The sequence below is a fragment of the Dasypus novemcinctus genome, chromosome 1, assembly GCF_030445035.2.
Source record: "Dasypus novemcinctus isolate mDasNov1 chromosome 1, mDasNov1.1.hap2, whole genome shotgun sequence".
NCBI lineage: Eukaryota > Metazoa > Chordata > Mammalia > Cingulata > Dasypodidae > Dasypus > Dasypus novemcinctus.
In genome coordinates this window covers 200,722,531-200,743,556 of record NC_080673.1, presented here as the reverse complement: position 1 = coordinate 200,743,556, position 21,026 = coordinate 200,722,531, and the positions used below count along the sequence as shown (strand labels likewise).

The 21,026-nt window shown below is 41.7% G+C and overlaps 1 protein-coding gene across 1 annotated transcript in view; it reads left to right on the top strand.

Annotated features, from left to right (window-relative positions):
* Positions 1-2,585: 2,585 nt before the first annotated feature.
* Positions 2,586-21,026, top strand: part of STX18 (syntaxin 18) — a 133,466-nt gene continuing 115,025 nt past the window's right edge. The window contains exon 1 of the mRNA XM_058301150.2: positions 2,586-2,818. Within this exon, the coding sequence (XP_058157133.1) occupies positions 2,651-2,818 (168 nt within the window). The 5' untranslated portion in view covers positions 2,586-2,650. The remainder of the gene's footprint in view (positions 2,819-21,026) is intronic.

Here is a 21,026-nt window from a genome sequence, read left to right as displayed (position 1 = left end):
GAATGTAAAAACCTTGTAACTAGCCCGGGTTTGTACCCCACCTATCCTGTTCTATACTTTTGGAATCTTGTAATCACTACACAGCTGCCTAATGTTTATTAATGAAGGAAATTGAGCCATCCCAGAACTAATCCACCCAATCCCTAAACTATCTTACTAGACGAAGCTAGATCTAACCCAAATTGGTCCACCTAACAAGCACAGTAGCTTCTGTGACTAAGCTTACAATCAATCTGCACACGCTCAGTAATTAGGTCTCCAACTTCTTCAGCTCAAGTCACTAATACTCATTAGCATATACTTGCCTGTTTTTGGATACTATAAAACTACCAGAATTACTGCTGGCAGGTCATCTGATTTGTTTTGTGCTTAGCAATAATCTCTTTCTCTTTTTGAAACCCTGGTATCTCAGGAATTGGTCATTGGAGCACATTGGGCAGGAAATCCCTGCTTTGGTCAGTAACAAGTACACACTAATGCAAAATGTTAGTAGAGAAAGACTGAATGTATCTGAAGGGTATATGGGAACTTTGTTCTGTGCAATTTTTCTGTAAACATACAACTGCGCTAAAAAATAGTTTATAAGAAAAAAAAAGATTAAAAACAAATCAAAAAGGCCCAATCAGATATCCCATGGTCTATGGGGAGCCCACTGGCCTCCTCCAGATCTCTGTGGCTTCTCTGGGAATGTGATGCTCTGTAGTCACTTGTGGATGTGTACTGCTCACTGGGGTCTCAGTTCTACTACAACCTTAGTTCCAATCAGATCCTTTGTCTCTATCTTTTCCTTAACACCAACCACACCAAATAAAATAATTATACCAGGCATTACTCACTCAAAGTTTGGTATAGCTCAGCTTCCCCACCCCAAAAAAACCTTCCCAACTCCCCTAGTCTCTCCTTTCCCACCTCCCCTATTTTTCCTAATTCCCCTCTTTCTCCAGATTCAATCCCCCTCACTTCATCAGGCAGAGCAATGTTAACTTGCTTTCCTTCCACTCTGCCCCAGGCTTACCTTCGCATAGCCAAAGATTCTCTAAAGTTTCTGATAAAACAAAGGGCCATTTATGCACGACAGAATCTTTGGCAGAGATTTTGTGACTTCTTTCTTTCTCTTCCTTACTCTAAAAGTGGAAGAGAGCAGTATTGAAATTTATTTTCCTCCTATAGCAAGGCGGAAGTGGTTACAGTTTAGGTTTGAAATAACATTTTCCCTCCTCCTCCTACTTACACATGTACTTTCTCCATATCTGTTTCTGGTAAATTTCCTTCTTTAACACAGTGGTTCTCAAACTTTTTGGTTTCAGAACTCCTTTACACTTTTAAAAATTATTGAGGGCCCTAAGGGACTTTTGTTTATATGGCTTATATCTATCCATATTTACCATTTTAGAAATTAAAACAAAATTGAAAAATATTTAACTCATTTTCAAATAACGATAAATCCAATACATATTAACATAAGTGATATTTTATGAAAAATTATTACATTTTCCAAAACAAAAAAATTAGTAAGAGTGGCATTGCTTTACATTCCTGCAAATCTCTTTACAGTCTGGCCTAATAGAAGGCAGCTGGATTTTCATATACGCTCTGCGTTTAGTGTGCTGCAATACATGCCACTTAGCCTCTGGAAAAGTAATGGTGTGACTTGTGAGAGAACAAAAACGAAAGGGCAAATAGTATGTTAGTGTTACTATAAAACAGTTTTTACCTTGCTGACCACGCTTTGAGAACCACTGTCTGAACACATATTCTAGATCTGCATCCTTGAAAAAATAAACTACATATCAGTGAGATCTTTAATTAAAATAGAAACTTGAACCAAAATGCAAAAAGAAAAGCTCATTGGTTGACTAGCAGTCAAGTTAAATAAATATGATGTCTTAACATAGTATACCCAAAAAAAATCCAAAAAACAAAACGAAACAAAAACCGCAACTCTAGCAAGGGTAAGCAGAGATTAGGGACATTAGGGCCACTGTTTGGCCCTGATAAATTCCTGTCAATGATCTCTCTATTCCGGTGATATCTTTTCTATATCCAGCTCCTTTCTCACTCTAATAAGTAACAAGAATAATGATTAATAATATTAACAAGTGCAGCTAACATTTATTGGCCACGTATTAGAGGCCAAGCAGCGCTAAACATTACACTATCAACATTTAATTTTCACAGTGACACTGAGGCCGGCTGTGCCTTCATTTTACAGCTGAGGTACCGAAGGCGGGAGAAGAATCGCCTCTGGCCTCTCCCTCTGAGCCTCGGCCACCGCTCCGTCCCGGCACTCCTGGCGCCGAGTGGGGCAACGTCCACGTGCCTCTCCGGCACTTCCTCAAGGTCAAAGGTCCAGGCCAGCACCTCCTGAAGATCCCCGGCGACCCGCATCAGGGCGGACACCGCGAGAAGGGGACAAGCCTTCCCGCCTAGCGGGGCTCGGGGTCCTCGGGGCCAAGCCGGTCGGGTTCGCCGGGCGGGGAACGCGGAGGCGCTCCGCGCGCGGGCCCGAGGCCGGAACCTTTCTCCTCGCGCCGCGGTTGCCGGGCGGAGGTGCGCGGGGCGGGAACTCTCCTCCGGCTGCAGGGCTCGCGTCGCGGTCGCCGGCTGCTGACGTGGGCGGGCCAGGTGGGGGCGGCGGGCGCGGGTCGCCATGGCGGTGGATATCACGCTGCTGTTTCGGGCCAGCGTCAAGACCGTGAAGACGCGGAACAAGGCGCTGGGAGTGGCAGTGGGCGGCGGGGTTGATGGCAGCCGCGACGAGCTGTTCCGCCGGAGCCCCCGGCCCAAGGGCGACTTCTCCAGCCGGGCCCGCGAAGTGGTGAGCTGGTTGCTATGGAAACGGCGGGCGGAGGAGGGAGGCGGACCCGCGACCTGGCCCCCAGGCTTTAAACCGGACCCTGCGGGTTAGCTTTGTGCTTAGGAAGCGCCTGGAAAGAGTGGTCTCAACGGGGCGGGGGTGGGGGGACCGGATCGATGGCTTCTGAGTGCCGACAGCTGTCTTCGGAAAGCCTGATTTTGGGGAATGGAGACCACTACTCGGGAACTCGTGGAAGCAGATTTCTCTTGCGGGGAAGAAGGCGTTTGGAAACCTCTATCTGCAAAGTTCACGGATCGCTTTGTGAGCTGATGAGTTCGCCGTCACTGCAGACTTGAACGCAGGGGAGACTCCCCCACAGTCCTTTGCTTCCCGTGTCGCAGCACTGACCATACTGGATTTGCCTCTTCAGTTTACTTGTCTGGTTTCCCCTCTCTAGCAAAAAACGTTTCATTCAGCTGACCTCTTCTCGTCCCTTTCCTCCTGCAGTGCTTCAGGGCACATGGTAAAATAAAGCTTAGTACATCTTGATACTGGTTTTGGATAATCTTTCACAAACACTCCACGTTCCAGTCATCTAAACTACTTTCTGTTCCCGGAACACAGCGGGCTTTCGTTCGTCTCTGTAAGAGCAGGGGCCTTCTCCTTAAGGGCAGGAACAGTGTTGGCTTCATCTCAGAATCGCAAATTCATGACTCATAGCATTGCTTAGTGAACGTTGGTTGAATGAATGAATGAACAAATGGTTGTTTGTCTTCCTCACTAAACAGGAAACTCCATAAAGGGAGAGAAAATGTTGGCCTTGTTCACTTTTGTATCCTTGGCACCAAGATTGGATCTAGTTTTTATTTATACAATTTTGTCTGCCCACTTTAAGAAATAAAAATACGAAATTACAAAAAAAAAAAAAAAAAAGCCTCAGAGCTTTGAAAAGTGCAAGTGAGAGTCCCTGAAGCTTAAACTTCAATAGCTTCATGGTAAATCCACCTCTGCCTGGCACCCAGTCCAATGCTTGGCATTTTGTAGATACGGGTATTTTTGAATGAATAAACACATGTGGGAATTAATGAATAGCAGTTTGCAGATAGTCAGGCATTGGAAGAGGAGGTGGACCAGTCCAACAAAGCACTATGTTAGAGTGAGGTGATGTAAAAGGAGTGGTGGGGGGAGACAGACATATAAACAAAATAAGGGCCCTAAAGTTTTGTAGGTGTTCTGACAGAAGTCTGGGTAAGGCACAAAGGAAAATGGTCCATTCTACCTGAGGGCTGGGAAAGGCTTTGTAGATGTGATGATTCCTGAAATCAGTCTTGAAAGAGGAGTGGCTGGTTCCAGGGCAGGCGGTATAGGGAAGGGCCTCTTAGGCCAAGAGACCAGTATGCACAAAGGAATGGAGATATGCCAGACTAACATCAGCTGGTTGGCTTGATAAGCATTTGAGTGTGGCTGGAATGTGGTACCCCAGAAAATTCAGACTGGAGTGGTAGGCAGGGGCAGATCTTGAATGACCTTGTATATGACTGCTGAATTTGGGCTTTGCGCTGCAGGCAGTCTCATATCATGTGGTAGAAAGAGCACTAAAGAAAGAGCCAAGGGATGAAGTTGTCTTCTTAAGCCTGTGACTATTAGCCATATGATGCTATTCAGCAAGTTTTACCACCTCAATTTATTTATCTGTAAGTGGCTGCTTCCTTCTTTTTTCCTTAAATAGCGGAAGACTTTAAAAAAAACTGTACCTTCAAGATAAGACAGATCACTTGGGAATTTCTCAGGTTAAAGTGAGATGAAGGAAAACCAGGATATTCTCTCCCCACTTCCTCCCCGCCCCCCAATCTGGCCCAGACTGTTCCTGAGGTACCTTGTATGGAATTGTGGTTTGAAGAGCACAGTTTTGGTTTTTGGAGAGCCCTTTCTAACTGAAATCACCAATTTATTAACATTGTGCTGATTTGGGCTCCTGCTCTGGGATAGCAGATTTCACAGTGGTAGGGGCAAAAAGCATAGGTGGGTCTGCCAGCCGGGCAGAGAGCCCTGTGGTCACGGAGGTCCCCTCAGGCCTTAGGCCTTTCCCTGAATGGCGAGAATGAGAGTTCAGCCTCTGAGTTCATGGGCATCGGGAGTAGTGACAGGTCCCTGTTATTGGAGGTATTTAAACAAAGGGGTGGCTGCCTGACAGATGTTTGAGAGGAGCTTTGTGTATTTGTCAGAGGGCTAGCTGCATGCCATTGATATTTCATAATGTGGGTAGCTGTCAAGGCTTGGAGACTATCAAGCAGAGACATGAGCTGTGTGGTTCAGAGCTACTGCCCCTCCTAATATTGGGAAAACATGCATTCTTTGGAGGATTGTTTTTCTTACATGTAGTTGTTTATGTATTACGTCCTATTCTTGCATCAATTTCTCTTTCTTGCTCTTTTTCACTCTTCCTTGTGGAAAATTTCAACTAGTGTAGAACTAGTGATGGGTATCCTCTGCTTTTTCACCATAATCAGGTGTGAAAAGTCTGGTTGTTAAATTGTTTTGGGTAGATTTCTTATAAAAATCTTGTCAGTAAATACTAGGAGCACATATTCTCCTCAGGTTTAGACCTGATTGTCAGATCAGAGGAAATGTAGCAAATTATAGAAATGCCTTTGATTAAATGCTTTCACTGAACCCTCTGCTATCATTTTCGGATCCATTTTGCCCAGTTTAATTCCAGGTCTCCTGTTCCTGTTTCCAACAAAATGTATGCCTAATGTCAGATTTCCATCTCATTGCATTGTTGTAGAAGTTGTATTAAGCTTAATAAAGTTGGATTGAAACTAGATCTTTTACCCCACAGGCTAGTGGCATCATTCTTTTAAAATATTTAACTTTTATGCTCAATTTTGCCCTATTTTTATATACTCAGCATATTTCTACCTGTTAAATTACAGATTAAACAGTAATGAAATTTTAGGTTTTTGAGGACTTATGTTACCTGATTGACTTCAAATAATGATAAATATGAATCAATGGGAGCTTGCCTTTTTTGGACTGTGGGGCTAATGAGGATTATGTGAATAGAAAGATTCTGGGACTTAGGTTCTGCTGTTTCAGATGCTTAGAAGTAGATGAACTTGGTTAAGTCCTTTTACCCAATTATCCATTTCTATAAAATGGGCATGATACACCCGACTTAACTCACAAGCTAATTATAAGGCTTTTAGGAGACAGATCATTACTGATCTCCTTTATCACCTCACAACCTCCCTGCCCCCACCCCCTTAGACCATTTCAGTACTCTAAGCTATATGCACCAAACCATTTCATTCTGTGGTTATGAAGGGGAACTAAGTAACTGCATGAAAGAATCAGTACTCCAGTATTGTTGGTGGAGCAGAAGTCCTATCTGCACCTATAAAAGAGGGCTGCATTCCTGTCACAAGTTGAAATTCTTTGTCAGGGATGGCAGGTGCTGTGGATGCCAGGACTGTTTTCTTAGTAAAACTGTTTCCCTTAGAATTCTTTGCAACATTGTGCCTCCAGCAGACCTTTTGAGGATTGATGTTCCAAGTTGAAATCCATCTGAGGTTCCTACCTAACATGTTGATCCTTGTGTGCCAATGTTGGGGCCCAGAGGTTGAGTTAGAGTAGTTGGAAATAGGCTTAATCCAAGGGCTGAGTGTAGTCATAGTTAAACAGAGGGTTTCAGTCAGGAGAGCATGGTTCAGAGAAGCAGTATCAGGTAATAGGTACAAGGTAACTGTGAGAAGCAGGAAAAACAGGAGATGGGGCCAAACTGTACAGGAATAGGTCAGAAGGAAGCAGGCTGCAAGCAGAACATAAGTGTGTTGAATCATGGATTTTTTTTTTTTTTTTTCAATTCTGTAGAACCTTTTTTTGCAAATGAAATAAGCAGCTTTGGTTAAAGCTGGGATGCAGAGGTTGGGAAAAGAGGTTCATCAGCCAACCTGCCCTTCTACCACCTTTCCCTTTTCCCCTTGAGGCACCCCTTCGGGACCAGCTATAGTGCTTGGAGCCACTGTATTAATTCTTTCCAAGGCCTCTTTTAGCTTTCATGGTGCTGTGTTTTTATCGATCTCAATAACTGAGTGTATGTTGTAAGAACAGCTCAGCATTAGATATTTTTCATGTTATTAATAATCTCTTTGTGTGGGTTGCACTTCTGAATTTTTCCCAGGACTTACGAGGATGGCAGCTTTTGACATATTTATTCAGTAATTGATTTATTCTTCCATCCAATAAGCATTGAGCACTTGATATGTGTCAGGCATTGTGAGGACACAAAAACGATGAAAGGTATGTCCCAGGCTTTTGAAAATACAGATAAAGGATAACTAATTCTCCTTGGCGGGGAGTCAGTGGAAATCTCAGAGAGAAAGCTTGAGCTGCCCTTGAGGGACGAGAACTATCCTACCAGACAAAGGAAGGGGGATAAATCACATTCCTGGCAGAGGCAAGAGTTGCGCAAAGGCTCAGATGCACAACAGTGGGGTGCTTGGAAGTGGAGCACAGTGAAACTGGTGTGGCTAGAAGCTCTCTTCTTGAGGAGGCCTGGTCAAGGGTCTCAGTGGCAGGAGACGAGGTAATCCTGGGCTGGTTAGAGCAAGGATTGGCAAACTTTTGGCCTGCCCGCAAACAGCCCACTGCCTATTTTTGTAAATAAAGTTTTATTGGAATGCATCCATGTGCATTTGCTTCTATATCAGCTGTTGCTGTTTCTGTGCTACAATGGCAGAATTGTAGCCAGAGAAGGCCTGCAAAGCCTAAAGTATTTACTTTCTGGCTCTTTACAGAAAAAGTTTGCCAACCTAGGGTCACAACATATCAGTGTTGTTTAGGAGTTTGGCCTTTATGCTCTGGGTCATGCAAGCAGAGGCATGAAAGGATCAAGTTTGTGTTTAAAATAATCAGCAGCAATATTGAAGCTAGGTTGGGGGTGAACATGATTGACCCTGAGGACCTAATTAGGAGGCTGTTACAGTAATCTAGGTGAAAGGTGAAGAGCCAGTGACAGCAGAGATGGACAGGTGAGGATAGATGACGGAGGTGTCTAAGAGATAGACGCAGCTCAGCACAGTTATGTAATTAATAAATGAGGCTAGAAAGAAGAAGAGGTAGAATAATCCCCAACTTCTGGTTGGAAAGTTAAATGGTAGAAGATAATGAAGCATTTCTTTCAAAGTTAGAGTGGGATGCCAGTTACTATGCCTTCTTCCTTCTCAGGTCTAAACAGTAGAGAATTGACACAAAGAGCCCAATTGGTGATTGGCGCTTAAGACACCAAGTTTTGGATAAGACATCAAGGTGGGATAACTCCCTAGTGGCAGTGCTTCCTGGTAAACATGGATTGGAGAACATAGCTGGAACCCAAGGCTGAAGTCAGATCCTCCAACTTTGCCAAATTTAGATCTTGGAGACCTAGTGCTTCTGTTCCTCCGACTGCGTGGAGAAATAAGACCTGCCTCACAAATCCAGCAAGCACCAGATTGGGTCTTATGGTGGCAACAAGTGTAAGACTGTAAGGCAGGTCAGCCTCACCTGAGTGCAGATGGGGATGGAGACTCAAGAGGACCTGTGTGGATGCGAGGTTCTTGTGCAGAGGTCTTCTATTCTTACTTGTGCTTCCTTCCTTGTTTTTGGAAAGGAACTCATCTAGGTGGACATAATTATATACCGTGTTGTAGAAGCATGATTCTTGGGGATAGTTGGTTGATTTTCTCCTTTACTCTGGGCGAGAAAAATCTGAAGTGGGTGAAAAGAGTTCCTTCTCTCCTTATTTTCTAGTTGGCATGTCACCAACAATTCAGTGTATTCCTTATTAGGATTGGGCCACTGAAACAGGTCTCCTCGCGGGGTGACATTTTTAGGAAGTTCTCCCTATCCAAGGTCTGGTTCTGTCTCGCAGGGTCAGAAACCAGATTGGGCCACATATAGAAGGTAGAACCACTTTCAGGGCAGATATTAGCCAAGCTAACATCAACTTGTGCATAAGTCAGAATACCAGTTTAATTTCCTTTGACAACTGTACCACTTAGGAGGATACACATTTGGGGAGATCAATAATTTTTGAGCTTCTGCTACAAAATTTCTGTTAAGGACTTTACATACCTGATCTCATTTAATTTTTCTCTTGTTTGGGGGGTGGGTGAGTATAAATATAATATTATTTAATTATTTTGAATATTCATTGTATTATGAATAATAAGATTAGAACTCAACAAACTCAGATTTTTTGTTATACAGAAAACCAAATGGGCTCCCTCTGGTGGGCGAAGCATCAGTGATGACTTAAAAATGTTATTTAGGGCTTTTAGCATGGAAAACTTTATATTTAAAACACATTAAGTTTAAAATTGACTTAAAGGAACCCCCTCCATACCCATCCCCTAAAAGAAAGTGATTAACCAGAGGAACAAAATATGATGTGCCAAATGAACCCACATAATAACTCAGATACAAAAAGCTTGCAGCGCAGCTATAACTTTAAACTAAACCCAATAGTACTTTTTTTTTCCTTCTTGACTTTAATGTTCTCAAAGTCTTTAAATACTAGAGTTTGCCAGCTCCTGCTTGTCACAGTCAAGCACAATGTAGCAAATATGCCTATTTTTTTAAAAAAAAGTTCTTATCCTGGAGTTTATAAGCTCCATTTAACGAAGAAAGTGAGTCTTTCCATTTCACAATCTTTTGTATATTTCTGTCTTCTTTCTTGTCAAATAAGGAAACTCTGGCAAAATGAACATTTGCCTTTTCATTGACATTTCCTCTAGTAACAAAATCTATACTCTAATTCGAAATGATGGACAACAATATATCTTGACTGAGAGGTTAAGAATTAAAGAGGGTAATTTTTGAATTATAAGAACTTTTAGATTTTACCAATCATTAAAGGTGTAATTTTGGAGAACTCACCCAACCTCTCTGCATTTCATTTTTCTTATTTATTTGAAGGGCTTTGACTACGTTTTCCTTAAGGACATTTTCAAATGATGGTTCCATGATTCAGTCCTTTTCTTTCTGGAAAGTCTTAGGGAATATTTTTAATGCTTTTTGGAAAGATAACTGTCCATTGCCTTGTGTTTTTTTCCCCTGACAAATGAGTTCCTATGCACTCAGAATTTTTCATCTAAATGAAAAAAAAAAATGTGTATTTGCAAAGTTCGTGTTTGGTACATTTCCTTCCACAAATGCATTTGATTTAATAGTGATTATATCCTTATTTTTATAATGGACTGTTATCAGCAGGATACATTTTTGCAGTTGAATAATGGTTTTGAATCTGATTACATAAGTATTAGGTATTCATTAGAAGAGGATAAACAGAATCAAGAAGAAACAAAATTCACATATACTTACTACTGGCCAGAAATAGCCATAGCTAACAACTTTGGTATTTGTCTTTCCAGACATTTTTTTATTTAACAAAAATAGGATTTTTCTAAAATACTGTTATGTAGCTTCCCCCACCCCTTTCTTTCTTTACTTTTTAATTTAACAATGTATTGTGGGCATTTTTCTATGTCAGTACATATTACTCTGTGCCACCAATTTATTTGACTGCATAGCCATTAAAAATAATATCATGTAATTTATATGCCTGATCTTCTATGGAAAGACATTTAGGTGGCTTCCAATTTTTCACTATTTTGAATTAAAACAGTACAATTTTACCAAATTCATCAACCTTTTAAAATAAAAGCAAAAATTTTATAAATTTAAGTTGTTTTTTTTCTGTTATACTTTCTCAAATATAAAAAATTGAGCATTAGTATTGATAAAGGAAAATTAGCCCTAAATTTTCTGGTGGTATTAAATGTATTAGAACCTATCATCAGCGTAATAGGTAGCATGCAGAAACATGGTTTATTTTGTTGATGGCAAGGAAACTGCCTGGGTAGGCCAGTGGACTTCTTGGTCAGTTCCATGAAATAAATGTGGGTGGGTGCTTTATGGCCCAATACAGAAGGCCTTGAGAAGCTTTGTACAAAATTAATGTACAAAAATGACTGCCTTATATCCCATTATTGCCACTCAAAACGTAGTGACAGCATTTAGAACAGCAACAGAAAGGCTTTCTGGTAATGGCCTTAAAAAGAAATGTAAATGGCCCATTTGAAAAAAACTACAAAATTTTGTAGAGGAACATAGAAAACTTGAACAAGTACACACATTGTGTTCTTGGATGAGAATTGTAAAGAAATTAAGTATTTTTTTTTAAAGAAACAGGTAAAATTACCTTTATTAATTTCAATAATGTATTTTGTTTAACCCAATATAGCAAAAATGTCATTTTTAACATTACATAAAAAATGAGATATTTTAATTATTTTACACACTATTTTTTAAAGTAAAAAAAAATGTATCCCCCCCCCACCAGCTGTCTGCTCTCTTGTGTCCATTCGCTGTGTGTTCTTCTGTATCCACTTGCATTCTTGGCAGCACCCGGAATCTGTATCTCTCTTTGTTGCATCATCTTGCTGTGTCAGCTCTCCATGTGTGCAGCACCACTCCTGGGCAGGCTGACCTTTTTTTGCCCAGGGGTGGCTCTCCTTGCAGGGTGCACTTCTTGCGCGTGGCCCTCCCCTATGCGGGGGCATCGCAGTCCTTGCGCACGGCAGCACTGCGCGTGGGCCAGCTCACCACACGGGTCAGGAGGCCCTGGATTTAAATCCTGGACCTCCTATATGGTAGACAGACACTCTGTCAATTGAGTCACATCCAGTTCCCTTACATACATTTTTTTTTTTAAGATTTATTTTTTTATTTATTTCTCTCCCCGCCCACCCCCCACGCCCCAGTTGTCTGTTCTCTGTGTCCATTTGCTGCATGTTGTTCTTTTTGTCCACTTCCGTTGTTGTCAGAGGCACGGGAATCTGTGTTTCTTTTTGTTGTGTCGTCTTGTTGTGTCACCTCTCCGTGTGTGCAGTGCCATTCTTGGGCAGGCAGCACTTTCTTTCGCGCTGGGCGGCTCTCCTTACGGGGTGCACTCCTTGCACGTGGGGCTCCCCTATGCGGGGGACACCCCTGCGTGGCAGGGCACTCCTTGTGTGCATCAGCACTGTGCATGGGCCAGCTCTACATGGGTCAAGGAGGCCCAGGGTTTGAACCACAGACCTCCCATGTGGTAGACGGATGCCCTATCCACTGGGCCAAGTCCACTTTCTTTACATACATTTTTAAAACCCATTGGGTATTTTACACTCAGAGCACATCTCAATTCTGACCAGCCACATTTCAGCTGCTCAATAGCCACATGACAATGGGAGTGTTCTTACTTTATAGATTTAATGACACTTTAATCAAAATTTCAGTAAACTTTTTTGAGGGGAACTTCAAAGTACTACAATTCATTTAGAACAGCTAATTAATTTTTGAAGAAGAGTGGAAGAAAAGTGTGTATATTGGATGCAGAGACTAGCCTTAACAGCTTTTAAAACATTTTAAGACCAAAAATTATATATGCCTATATAGGTTGATCAGTGAAACTTATTAGGCCAGAGGTTGTGTGTGTGTGTGCATGTATGTAGTGTGTAAATGTAAATTTTATCCATGGTAAAGGAGACTATAAACCAGTAAGGAATGGAAGGTTCATTCAGTGATGGTTTGGGGATAATTGACTCATTGCACTTTGAAAAAAGTTTTTGTAGCTCTTACCTTATACACAGTAAAATAAATTTCTAAATTGATTGAAGATTTAATTGTAAGAAGCAAAACTGAAGAACATAGAAATGAATGTCCATCTGCCTTCTAGAAGTGTGGGGACTCTTTGAGTTTGCAGCAGAAGGCTTAAGAATAATGGTGTGAAGCGGACTTGGCCCAACGGATAGGGTGTCCGCCTACCGCATGGGAGAACTGTGGTTCAAACCCCGGGCCTCCTTGACCCTTGTGGAGCTGGCCCATGTGCAGTCCTGCTGCACGCAAGGAGTGCCATGCCACGCAGGGGTGTCACCCACGTCAGGGAGCCCCACGCGCAAGGAGTGCACCCGGTAAGGAGAGCCGCCCAGCGCGAAAGAGAGTGCAGCCTGCCCAGGAATGGCACTGCACACACAGAGAGCTGACACAACAAGACGATGCAACAAAAAGAAACACAGATTCCCAGTGCCGCTGATAAGGATAGAAGCGGTCACAGAAGAACATACAGTGAATGGATACAGAGAGCAGACAACTGGGGGGTGGGGTGGAAGGGGAGAGAAATAGATAAATAAATAAATCCTAAAAAAAAAGAATAATAGTGATGAGTTTGATGATGATGGCAGCTATCACAAGTGCTTTACATTGTGACATTCCAGCATCACTCCCACATAGGGAGAAATTATTAAGTAAACATGGCATGTGAAGAATGCGCAATAATAGCTTGAGAAGAATTGCTTATGTCATGTTAGGTTCAAAAAACCAAAATAACCACCAAGACCAGGTACAATTAAAACTATGTACGCAAAACCAAAAAAAAAACTTTGGGCATGGAAATGATGACTAGAAAGGAATATACCAAAATGTTAACAATAGTTATTTCTGGATGATGGGCCTCTGGGTAATTTATTTATTTTTCTGCTTTTCTCTATCTCCCCAAATTTCTTTAATGAGTATATATTACTTGTAAAATAAAAAATAAAACAGAACAAGTACAACTCCAAGCAGATGAGTTTGTGTTTGCTATGGTAGGAAATGGGGAAGAATTAATAGCTTTTGATTAGAAGAATGTCATGAGTAAGTAGTATCTAATTATATATTGAATGTGCAACGGAGGGCCCTATTTAAAGGAAGTCTGTGGTAAAACCTTTTGTAAAGGGAGTAATTTTCCTGTAACTCAGCTGGATTTTCAATTCAGACTTTCTTAATATACAAGAAAATCATCCACAAATGTTGCCTTGAAGTCTTAGCTTTCTGGTTGTCATTCTGAGAAACAATAAACCATCATAATAGCTACCACTTGTCGAGCACCTGCCTCTACCTGGCACTGCGCTGAAAGCTCTGTAATTTATTTGAATATCCTTGCAAGTTGGGTGCTATTATTTCTTTTTGCATGATGGCACTGAGGTTCAGAAGGGTAAGTGACCTGCCCGGTGTGATGCCACTTTCACTGGAAGATGAGTAAAAGTGACGCATATGCGCCAGCTTCTTGGGTCACTTGCTTCTGCCCCAGGCTCTTGGGAAAGCCTAGGTGTGTGCATGGTGGTGCTGTCCCTAGGGTTTTGCGCTTAGTTTGGCCTTAACAGGGCAGGTTTCTGGTGACTTTCATGTCATCACCTATCTTTAGGGGCATGTTTTGGTACATAATCTCCTATATTTGAAAGTGCCTGACCAGCTTGTGGGGAAATACAGCTGCCTCCAGGCCAAACTTTTTGGTTATCTACAATTATCTGGAGACCATAAATTTCTAGCTTTAGAGATAGTGTTGAGATATGCTTTGGGGGGAAAAAGTTTGTGCTTCTAGTTAGTAAAATCATTGGAAGGAAGGAGACCCAATTTATAGATTAAAGAAATTTGAAAAAGTATTTGTTTATTCAGTGGCCAAACCCATTGGTGAGCTCTGGAGCTGAGAACACTTTTCAGAATTGCCCAGTTGGGGCGAGGGTGAGGGTTTTATAACCACTGCACTGACCAGGCATTGGAGGCTGGCTTCCCCCAGGAAAGGGGCATGATACTGAGGGAGGCAGTGCCTGGTGAGAGGCGCAGCTGGCATCCAGCAGCAGCCCGTTCTCCTGGGAATTGGGCAGTGAGGGTCTCTTGCCCTTGAAGGAGACACAGTTCTGCCACACTCCTAGAGTTGTTTGCAGGGTGGAATGAGATAGTGTATGTAAAACTTCTATCTTTGTATCTGGTACATTATAGATACTCATTAAATGTCAGCTACTACTATTATCAGCTTGTTTTTTTCAGTATCTACTATGAGAAAGGAAGGCACTTAGATTGCTCTTAGGGATAGAAAGCTGAATGTGACTTTGATCTGTCCATCAATATATTTACAATCCAGAAGATGTTCATTCATTTAGCAAATATTTATTGAGCACCTGCTACAGATTATGTACTGTTTTAGGCCCTGAGGATAGAGAAATGGTAAGAGGGACAAAATCCTTGCTTTTCTGGAGCTTATATCCTAATGGAGAACTTATGTAAACAAGTAAATCCATAAAAATACATATGTCAGGTAGAGGTAAATACTGTAAGACATGCTCAAGTAACTAGAAAACTCTTCAAAAAAGAAACTGTGGGAATTCAGGGACAGAGAAATTACTTCTGGGTGGGGTTAATGGGAAGACTTGTGTGGGAGAGATGACATTTAGGGGAGCCTCTACAGGCCCTTAGATTTTCCACATGTGTAAATGGAGAGAGAAGCTGGAGAGGAACACATGGCCTCCAAGAGTGGGAAAGCACAGGGCGGTCACATGTCCTGAGAAAGGTTTTGTGTAACTCGGGAAAGGAGTGTGAGAAGTAGATAATGGGGTGTGCCTATAGGACCCCTAGGGCCTGCTGTTCCACTCTCCCTACCCTTTTCATCCTGCTTTAGCCTGGGGAGGCTGATCTTGATGGACTGCTTGGGTGGGTTTTCTTACCTTTTGGCTTCTCTGGTTGGATTTAGTGGCTGGAAGACTGCAGAGGGAGATTGCAAGCCTGCAAGAGAGAGAGGGGTTGGTCTGGCAGCTGGGTCACACTGCAGGGACTCTCTGATTGGGTGTTTTTTTACCGGGCCTAGAATTTTCCCCCTGTGTTCGTCAAGCAGCCCCTGGGAAAGAATGGATTTAGCCAGCAATGGATTCATCTCTGCTGTTTTACTTGCACTGGTTTTCATATGAGACGTATTTCTTCCCCTCTTCCTTTTCTAGCTCCCTGTTGCAGCAGGGGAAAGTCAAGCATTTTAGGCTCAAACAGATTTTCTCCAGTGATGTGGCAGTTCATACGTGTCTTCCAAATATGACCTGAAAGGTTAGAGGTGGTAAATGGCTTTTGTGGCATTTTGACTGTAAATCTGAACTGGAATGGAATCTGTAACCCATTATCAGATTCTGAATCAAGCTGCCTTGCCCTTCTCCTATTTCTGTTTCAGTGGAAATGTGTGTTTTTAAACTGTCAATGGCCAGTTTACATACCTAATATTAAGAAGAAATTACATAATGAATACTTGATGTGAAAGGGGCTAGTTAAATACTTCAACTCCAAGGGATCCCATTAAGGTAATAAGGAAATTACATTTAATTTTAAATGGTAGAAAGATTTTCTAATGTTATTGCTATTAAGCATTTATTACACATACTCAACTTATTTTTTGGCGAGTGAATTCCCAAAGCAGAATTCATCTTTCTACAGGTGGACAGAATATATCTTTGCAAGTTGTGTAGTTTGATGTGTTCTTCTTCACTGTGAAGAGAAGCATACTTTTCTAAAGAATTAAAGGTGATAGTTGATTGGAAACTTTTGGAGTTAGACTTGTAGCTCTACCTCTTGAAATAAGAAAATATATATAAATGGGTCCCCAGATGAAGGCGTGGTGAGGTACTTTATAGCTCTAATTGACTCCAGACACAGAGGCAGTGATTTGTAAGCAAGCGGTGACAAGAGGAAGTTAAATCAAAATTAAATTAAAGGAAGGAAGGAAAAAAAAGAGAGATATCAAGGCAAGGTGATGAATTTTCTGAAAGCTTCTAAATACCTATAGGTGGGTAAGTGGGAAAACTGTGAATATACCTCAGTTATGTCAAAGGATGAAATCTGGAAACATTTCAGTGCTAAAAAAGACCTTATTTTTTTCTTTTTAGAAGACTTTTATAGTCGTGACGTAGAGTCCAATTGGTACTGGCCTATTTTTTTCTATACTTTTCCATTGACTCAAGTGGCCATAGAATCAGTGTCTCCCCTGACCCACAAGAGGTGATATTTTGGAAGGATTGGTTCTTCTGTTTATATTTCGACATTATTGTTGTTCCAGCTTGTGTAAATGCAATTCTAGGAATCAGGGCCTACCAGAGAGTTCACCCACACCAGCTGCCATTTTTGTAGCAGTTGTCAGTCTTTCTCCCTTGTACAAACCTCTTCTGTCAAGTTAGTTATCAGGCCCTGGAGGACAGGGACTTTGTTCCATGCCCCACTCACAGCACAGAGGAGAGTGCATTGTTCAGAACATATGTGTGAAAAGAATGAAGCGAACGAACACCTTGGTTTCTTTCTCATCTGCTCCACCAACTACCACATGGGCTCAGGCACTCACCATCTTGAGTCTGAACTGACACAGTAACTGTGCCCTTCCTCCCTGAGCCAAGCCACTGTGCAGAAAACGTTGCTTTCATCATGTTACTTCTTTGCTCAGAAGTTCAATACTGTTCATTCCCACAAGATGAATTCTCAAGGTATTTGGCCTGCATTCAAAACTCTTTGTCGAGCTAGCCCCGCCCCCACCCTTTCCAATTTTAAGTCCCTCACCTCCCCAGATCGTCCCACCAGCTTGAACCAAGCTGCTCTGTTTCCAGGCTTCTGAACGGGCCCTCGCCTTCCTGCCTCTTCGTTTGGCTCCTGCTCTTCTCTTGCCTGGACTGCTGGCTCTCCCTTACTCGCTCAAATTCTTCCAATCTTTCAAGGCACATTTTAGCCTTCACCGGACTCCTTCGTCTGAATTCAAAGTATTTGCTGCCTGAATTACCCATTAAGACAGAAACTACACGTGGCTTGCGGCATCTTTTGCATTATTGTTTTGTGTTTTTAATGATTACATTGTCACGTAACTTTCCAAGTCTCTTGCCTTTGCCTCCTAAACAATATTGTTTCCTTCTTGGGGCTGGCAGGTGGAAAAGGGGAGGATCAGACTCTCTTCTGATGCATCTTTGTGTTTCCCACAGTGTCTCTGTGTCCAGCAGCCCAGCTTTTGGACAGGACAGGTACCCTATCTTAATCATCTCTGTGTTGCTACCGCCTTCCTCGGGGCTGGGCCCACAGTGGGAATTCAGTGCATGGAATTCGGAATAAATGAATAGAAGCACTCCTCAACTCTTTATTTAGTAGTTTAACCCCAAACTAAAAGAATCAACATAGGTGATTTTCCATCTTCTAAAAGCCATAAAAATCCAGTTTTCCATTTAGCTTTTTTCATCGTTAACAGTTCTCCCTACAGCACTTCTTCATTTTGTCTACTTCATACTGAAATTTAAATCACTTTCCTCTAATTCTTTTCCCTGTGAAATTGGAGAACAGTTGTTTAGTCACCTCCTTATAAATAACCCTTCAACAAGTTAAATTGCCTCTAGGACTTGCTTTCTCCCATTAAATTATCCCCAAGTCTTGTCTTTTCCTCATAAAGGCCTTTTCAAAAAGGAGCGTTTGTTATTTTTTTTATTCTTTATTTTTCTTGCTCTTTATAAAACTTTATTTTTGTTGTAATGTACAACAGGATAGTCCTATGAGGCCCTGATTAGTGCTGTCTGGAATGGAAGCATTCTTCCTACATGGGGAATCTCATCTTTCCATCTGTGTTTTGTTGAGGAGTTTCCTGTTGACTTCCTCTTTTTTTAAGTGCTTTTACTTCATTACTTATATCAGATTTTACTTGTGGTCCACACTTACCCCCTCTCCATTTTTTGTTTTTTGGGTTTTTTTTTTCTCCTATTGCTGAGCATTTCTCTTTCCCAGGGGAGAGCCACAGATGTTGGTGGCCTACAGTAGATATGCACTCAAAATTGTGCCCCTTCTTAGTGCTCTTGACAGGTTATTAATATTGCTCTGAGCTGAGGGTTTCTGGGAGAATGAATTCTTCATTCATTTATTTACTCAACATTTATTGAGCATGCGACAAGGTATTGAGGGTACAGACATAAGTAAAACAGTTCCTGGCTTTGAGAAACTCATAGTGAGGTGACAGCCTTGTAGGCAGATAAAGTATATTGTAGTAAATGTTGTTATCAAAGTACATATGGACACAGAAGTCGAAGTGAACTCACTGGGAGGGCAAAAGAGGGAGGGCTTACCAGGAGAGGTGAATTTTGAACTGAACCTTGAAGGATAAAACGGAATTGTTCTAGAAGGGGAAAGGAATGGTGTTATCCTGAGGGTCATGGTGAACCATAACAAGTTTTGAGCAGGGGACTGACATGATCAGACATGTATTTTTAAAAAGATCCTTCCTTCTGCTGGCTGTTGGTGGCTGCAGTGGAGGTGAGAAGGACTGGCAGTTGAGCTGTTGCCATAATCAGATCGAGTCAAGACAGAATGAGGGTTTGAACCAATTTGGGGATTATCGGGCCAGAGTGCAGAGTCAAGATATAATTTGGCAGCCTTTGGGACTTGCATGTAGGAGATGAGAATCAGTGGCTGCAGATGACTCTGAGGTTTCCACTGTGGATAGGTGGACGGGTAGTCAAGATGAGTTCGGTTTTATTTGAGCTGCCTGCAGGACACCCAGGGAAACACATTTATCAGGATATTGTAAATATAGAAATGGACCTTAGGAAAGGTTTCTAAGCCAGAACTGCAGACTAGGGAGACATCTTCCTATAGGTGGAGGTTGAAGCCTTGAAGAAAGCATAGTTGCCCAAGGGGAATTTCAGATGACATGAAGAGAAGACACAGGACTAATTCCTGGGGAAAGATGTTATTTGAAACATGGACAGAGGAAAAGGAGCCAGAGAAGTAGGCTTTGGAGAATTAGGCATATGACTTCCTCTAAATAACATGAGTCAGACTCGTTCTTACCTTGACAAAGATGCTGGCACCTGGGCTGCTGTTAGTGTGGCATGGAGGTTAAGAGCTGGGCTCTGCCATGGGGCTCCACCACCTACTGTGGTGGCTAGTGGGCAAACTGAATAACAGAGAGTAAAGCGCCTTGAAGGTGCTTGGCACTGGGGCACAGGGAAGTGCTGGAAAGTATGTGATAAACATAGGCCGGTTAGCACACATGTGTACCCTGCACTTGTACAACGCCCACATGCATATATCTGTCTATCTCTCTGATCTTCAGTAGCAACTGGCCAGTTCATCTAAACTCCAAAATGAGCTTATTTGGACTTTAAATAATTTGCTCTTCTGGTAACTCTGGTGGGGTCACTGCACCATTGCAAGTATCTGACTTCTTTAAAGTTTCCCATATTATTAGTGGTTTATTTTTTCCCTACTGCCTGTTAATTTAGATAATTTTAGCGCGAACTTTTACGCAGTTTTCATTGTTTCTTCCACATTTCATATGTCTTAATCTTCTAACACCTGAGAGTATCCAGCTTTCCTTTTCTTTTTTTTTCTCTTAAACATTGCTTCTTCACCCCCCTCCCCACCCCATTCGTTCCTAAAGTTCTGGAATGCTCTATTAGTTGCTCCCCCGCATTAAGGTCAGTTTCTGGCATGCTGCTTTCCATCGGTCTACTTTTCTCATCCATCTGTAGGAATTGGCAGTATTTTCAACTCCTCTCCATTATGGTCAGCAACATGAACTTGCTGTCTTTTCTTCTTCCTCTTCCATTTTCCCGAGTAAATGTCTTGAACCGCTGATTAAATCTGTGTGCCCACAATAACATAAGCAGGCATGGAGCTGAAATCTGACTTAAAGGAGTATTGTACAGTCTGTTACTCTATTAAGACTCTTTCGAGTCTGGATTAAAATAGAACAGTGTTCAGGGTGTGAGATGTTGCTGAATCCTTTAACACGCGTTGAACTAGACATCATGTGTATTCATTTAAAAATAACTGGGTGGGTCACTTTATTATGAATACCAACAACACTGATGCTAACAACTGACATGTGAAAGGAAAACAGGCGATAGTGATGAAAACCATTTAATGATTAGTGAGGAAACAAATATTGTTTAATGAAAATAAAAACCATGTCTAAAGGGCCTAATGCTGACTTTTGGAAATATAACCATGTTGCGGTCTTTTGTGTACCCTCTGTCCTGTACAGTAGATATTGTTTAAAATTGCTTGGGAACTGGAGCTTGCAATTGTGAGCCTGGAATGTCCTGCAGATAATTAAGTTGTGGTCAGGCTTTGGAAAAATAAAAAGTTCTCGAACTATGATTTTATAAACATGCTACAATAACATTTCTTTATATTTAACAGTTTCTTATAGAAAGCTGATACTCTCATGAGGCATTGATTAAAGGTAAAACATCAAGAAAGAAAAAATATTAAATTAAAACTTCACTTAGGATGTTGACAGTTGGCTTGTAATATTAAACAGATGTGTATGTTCCTGGGGATATTCTTTCTGAACTGAATTACTGAGTTGTGTGTGTGTGTGTTTTTTTTATGA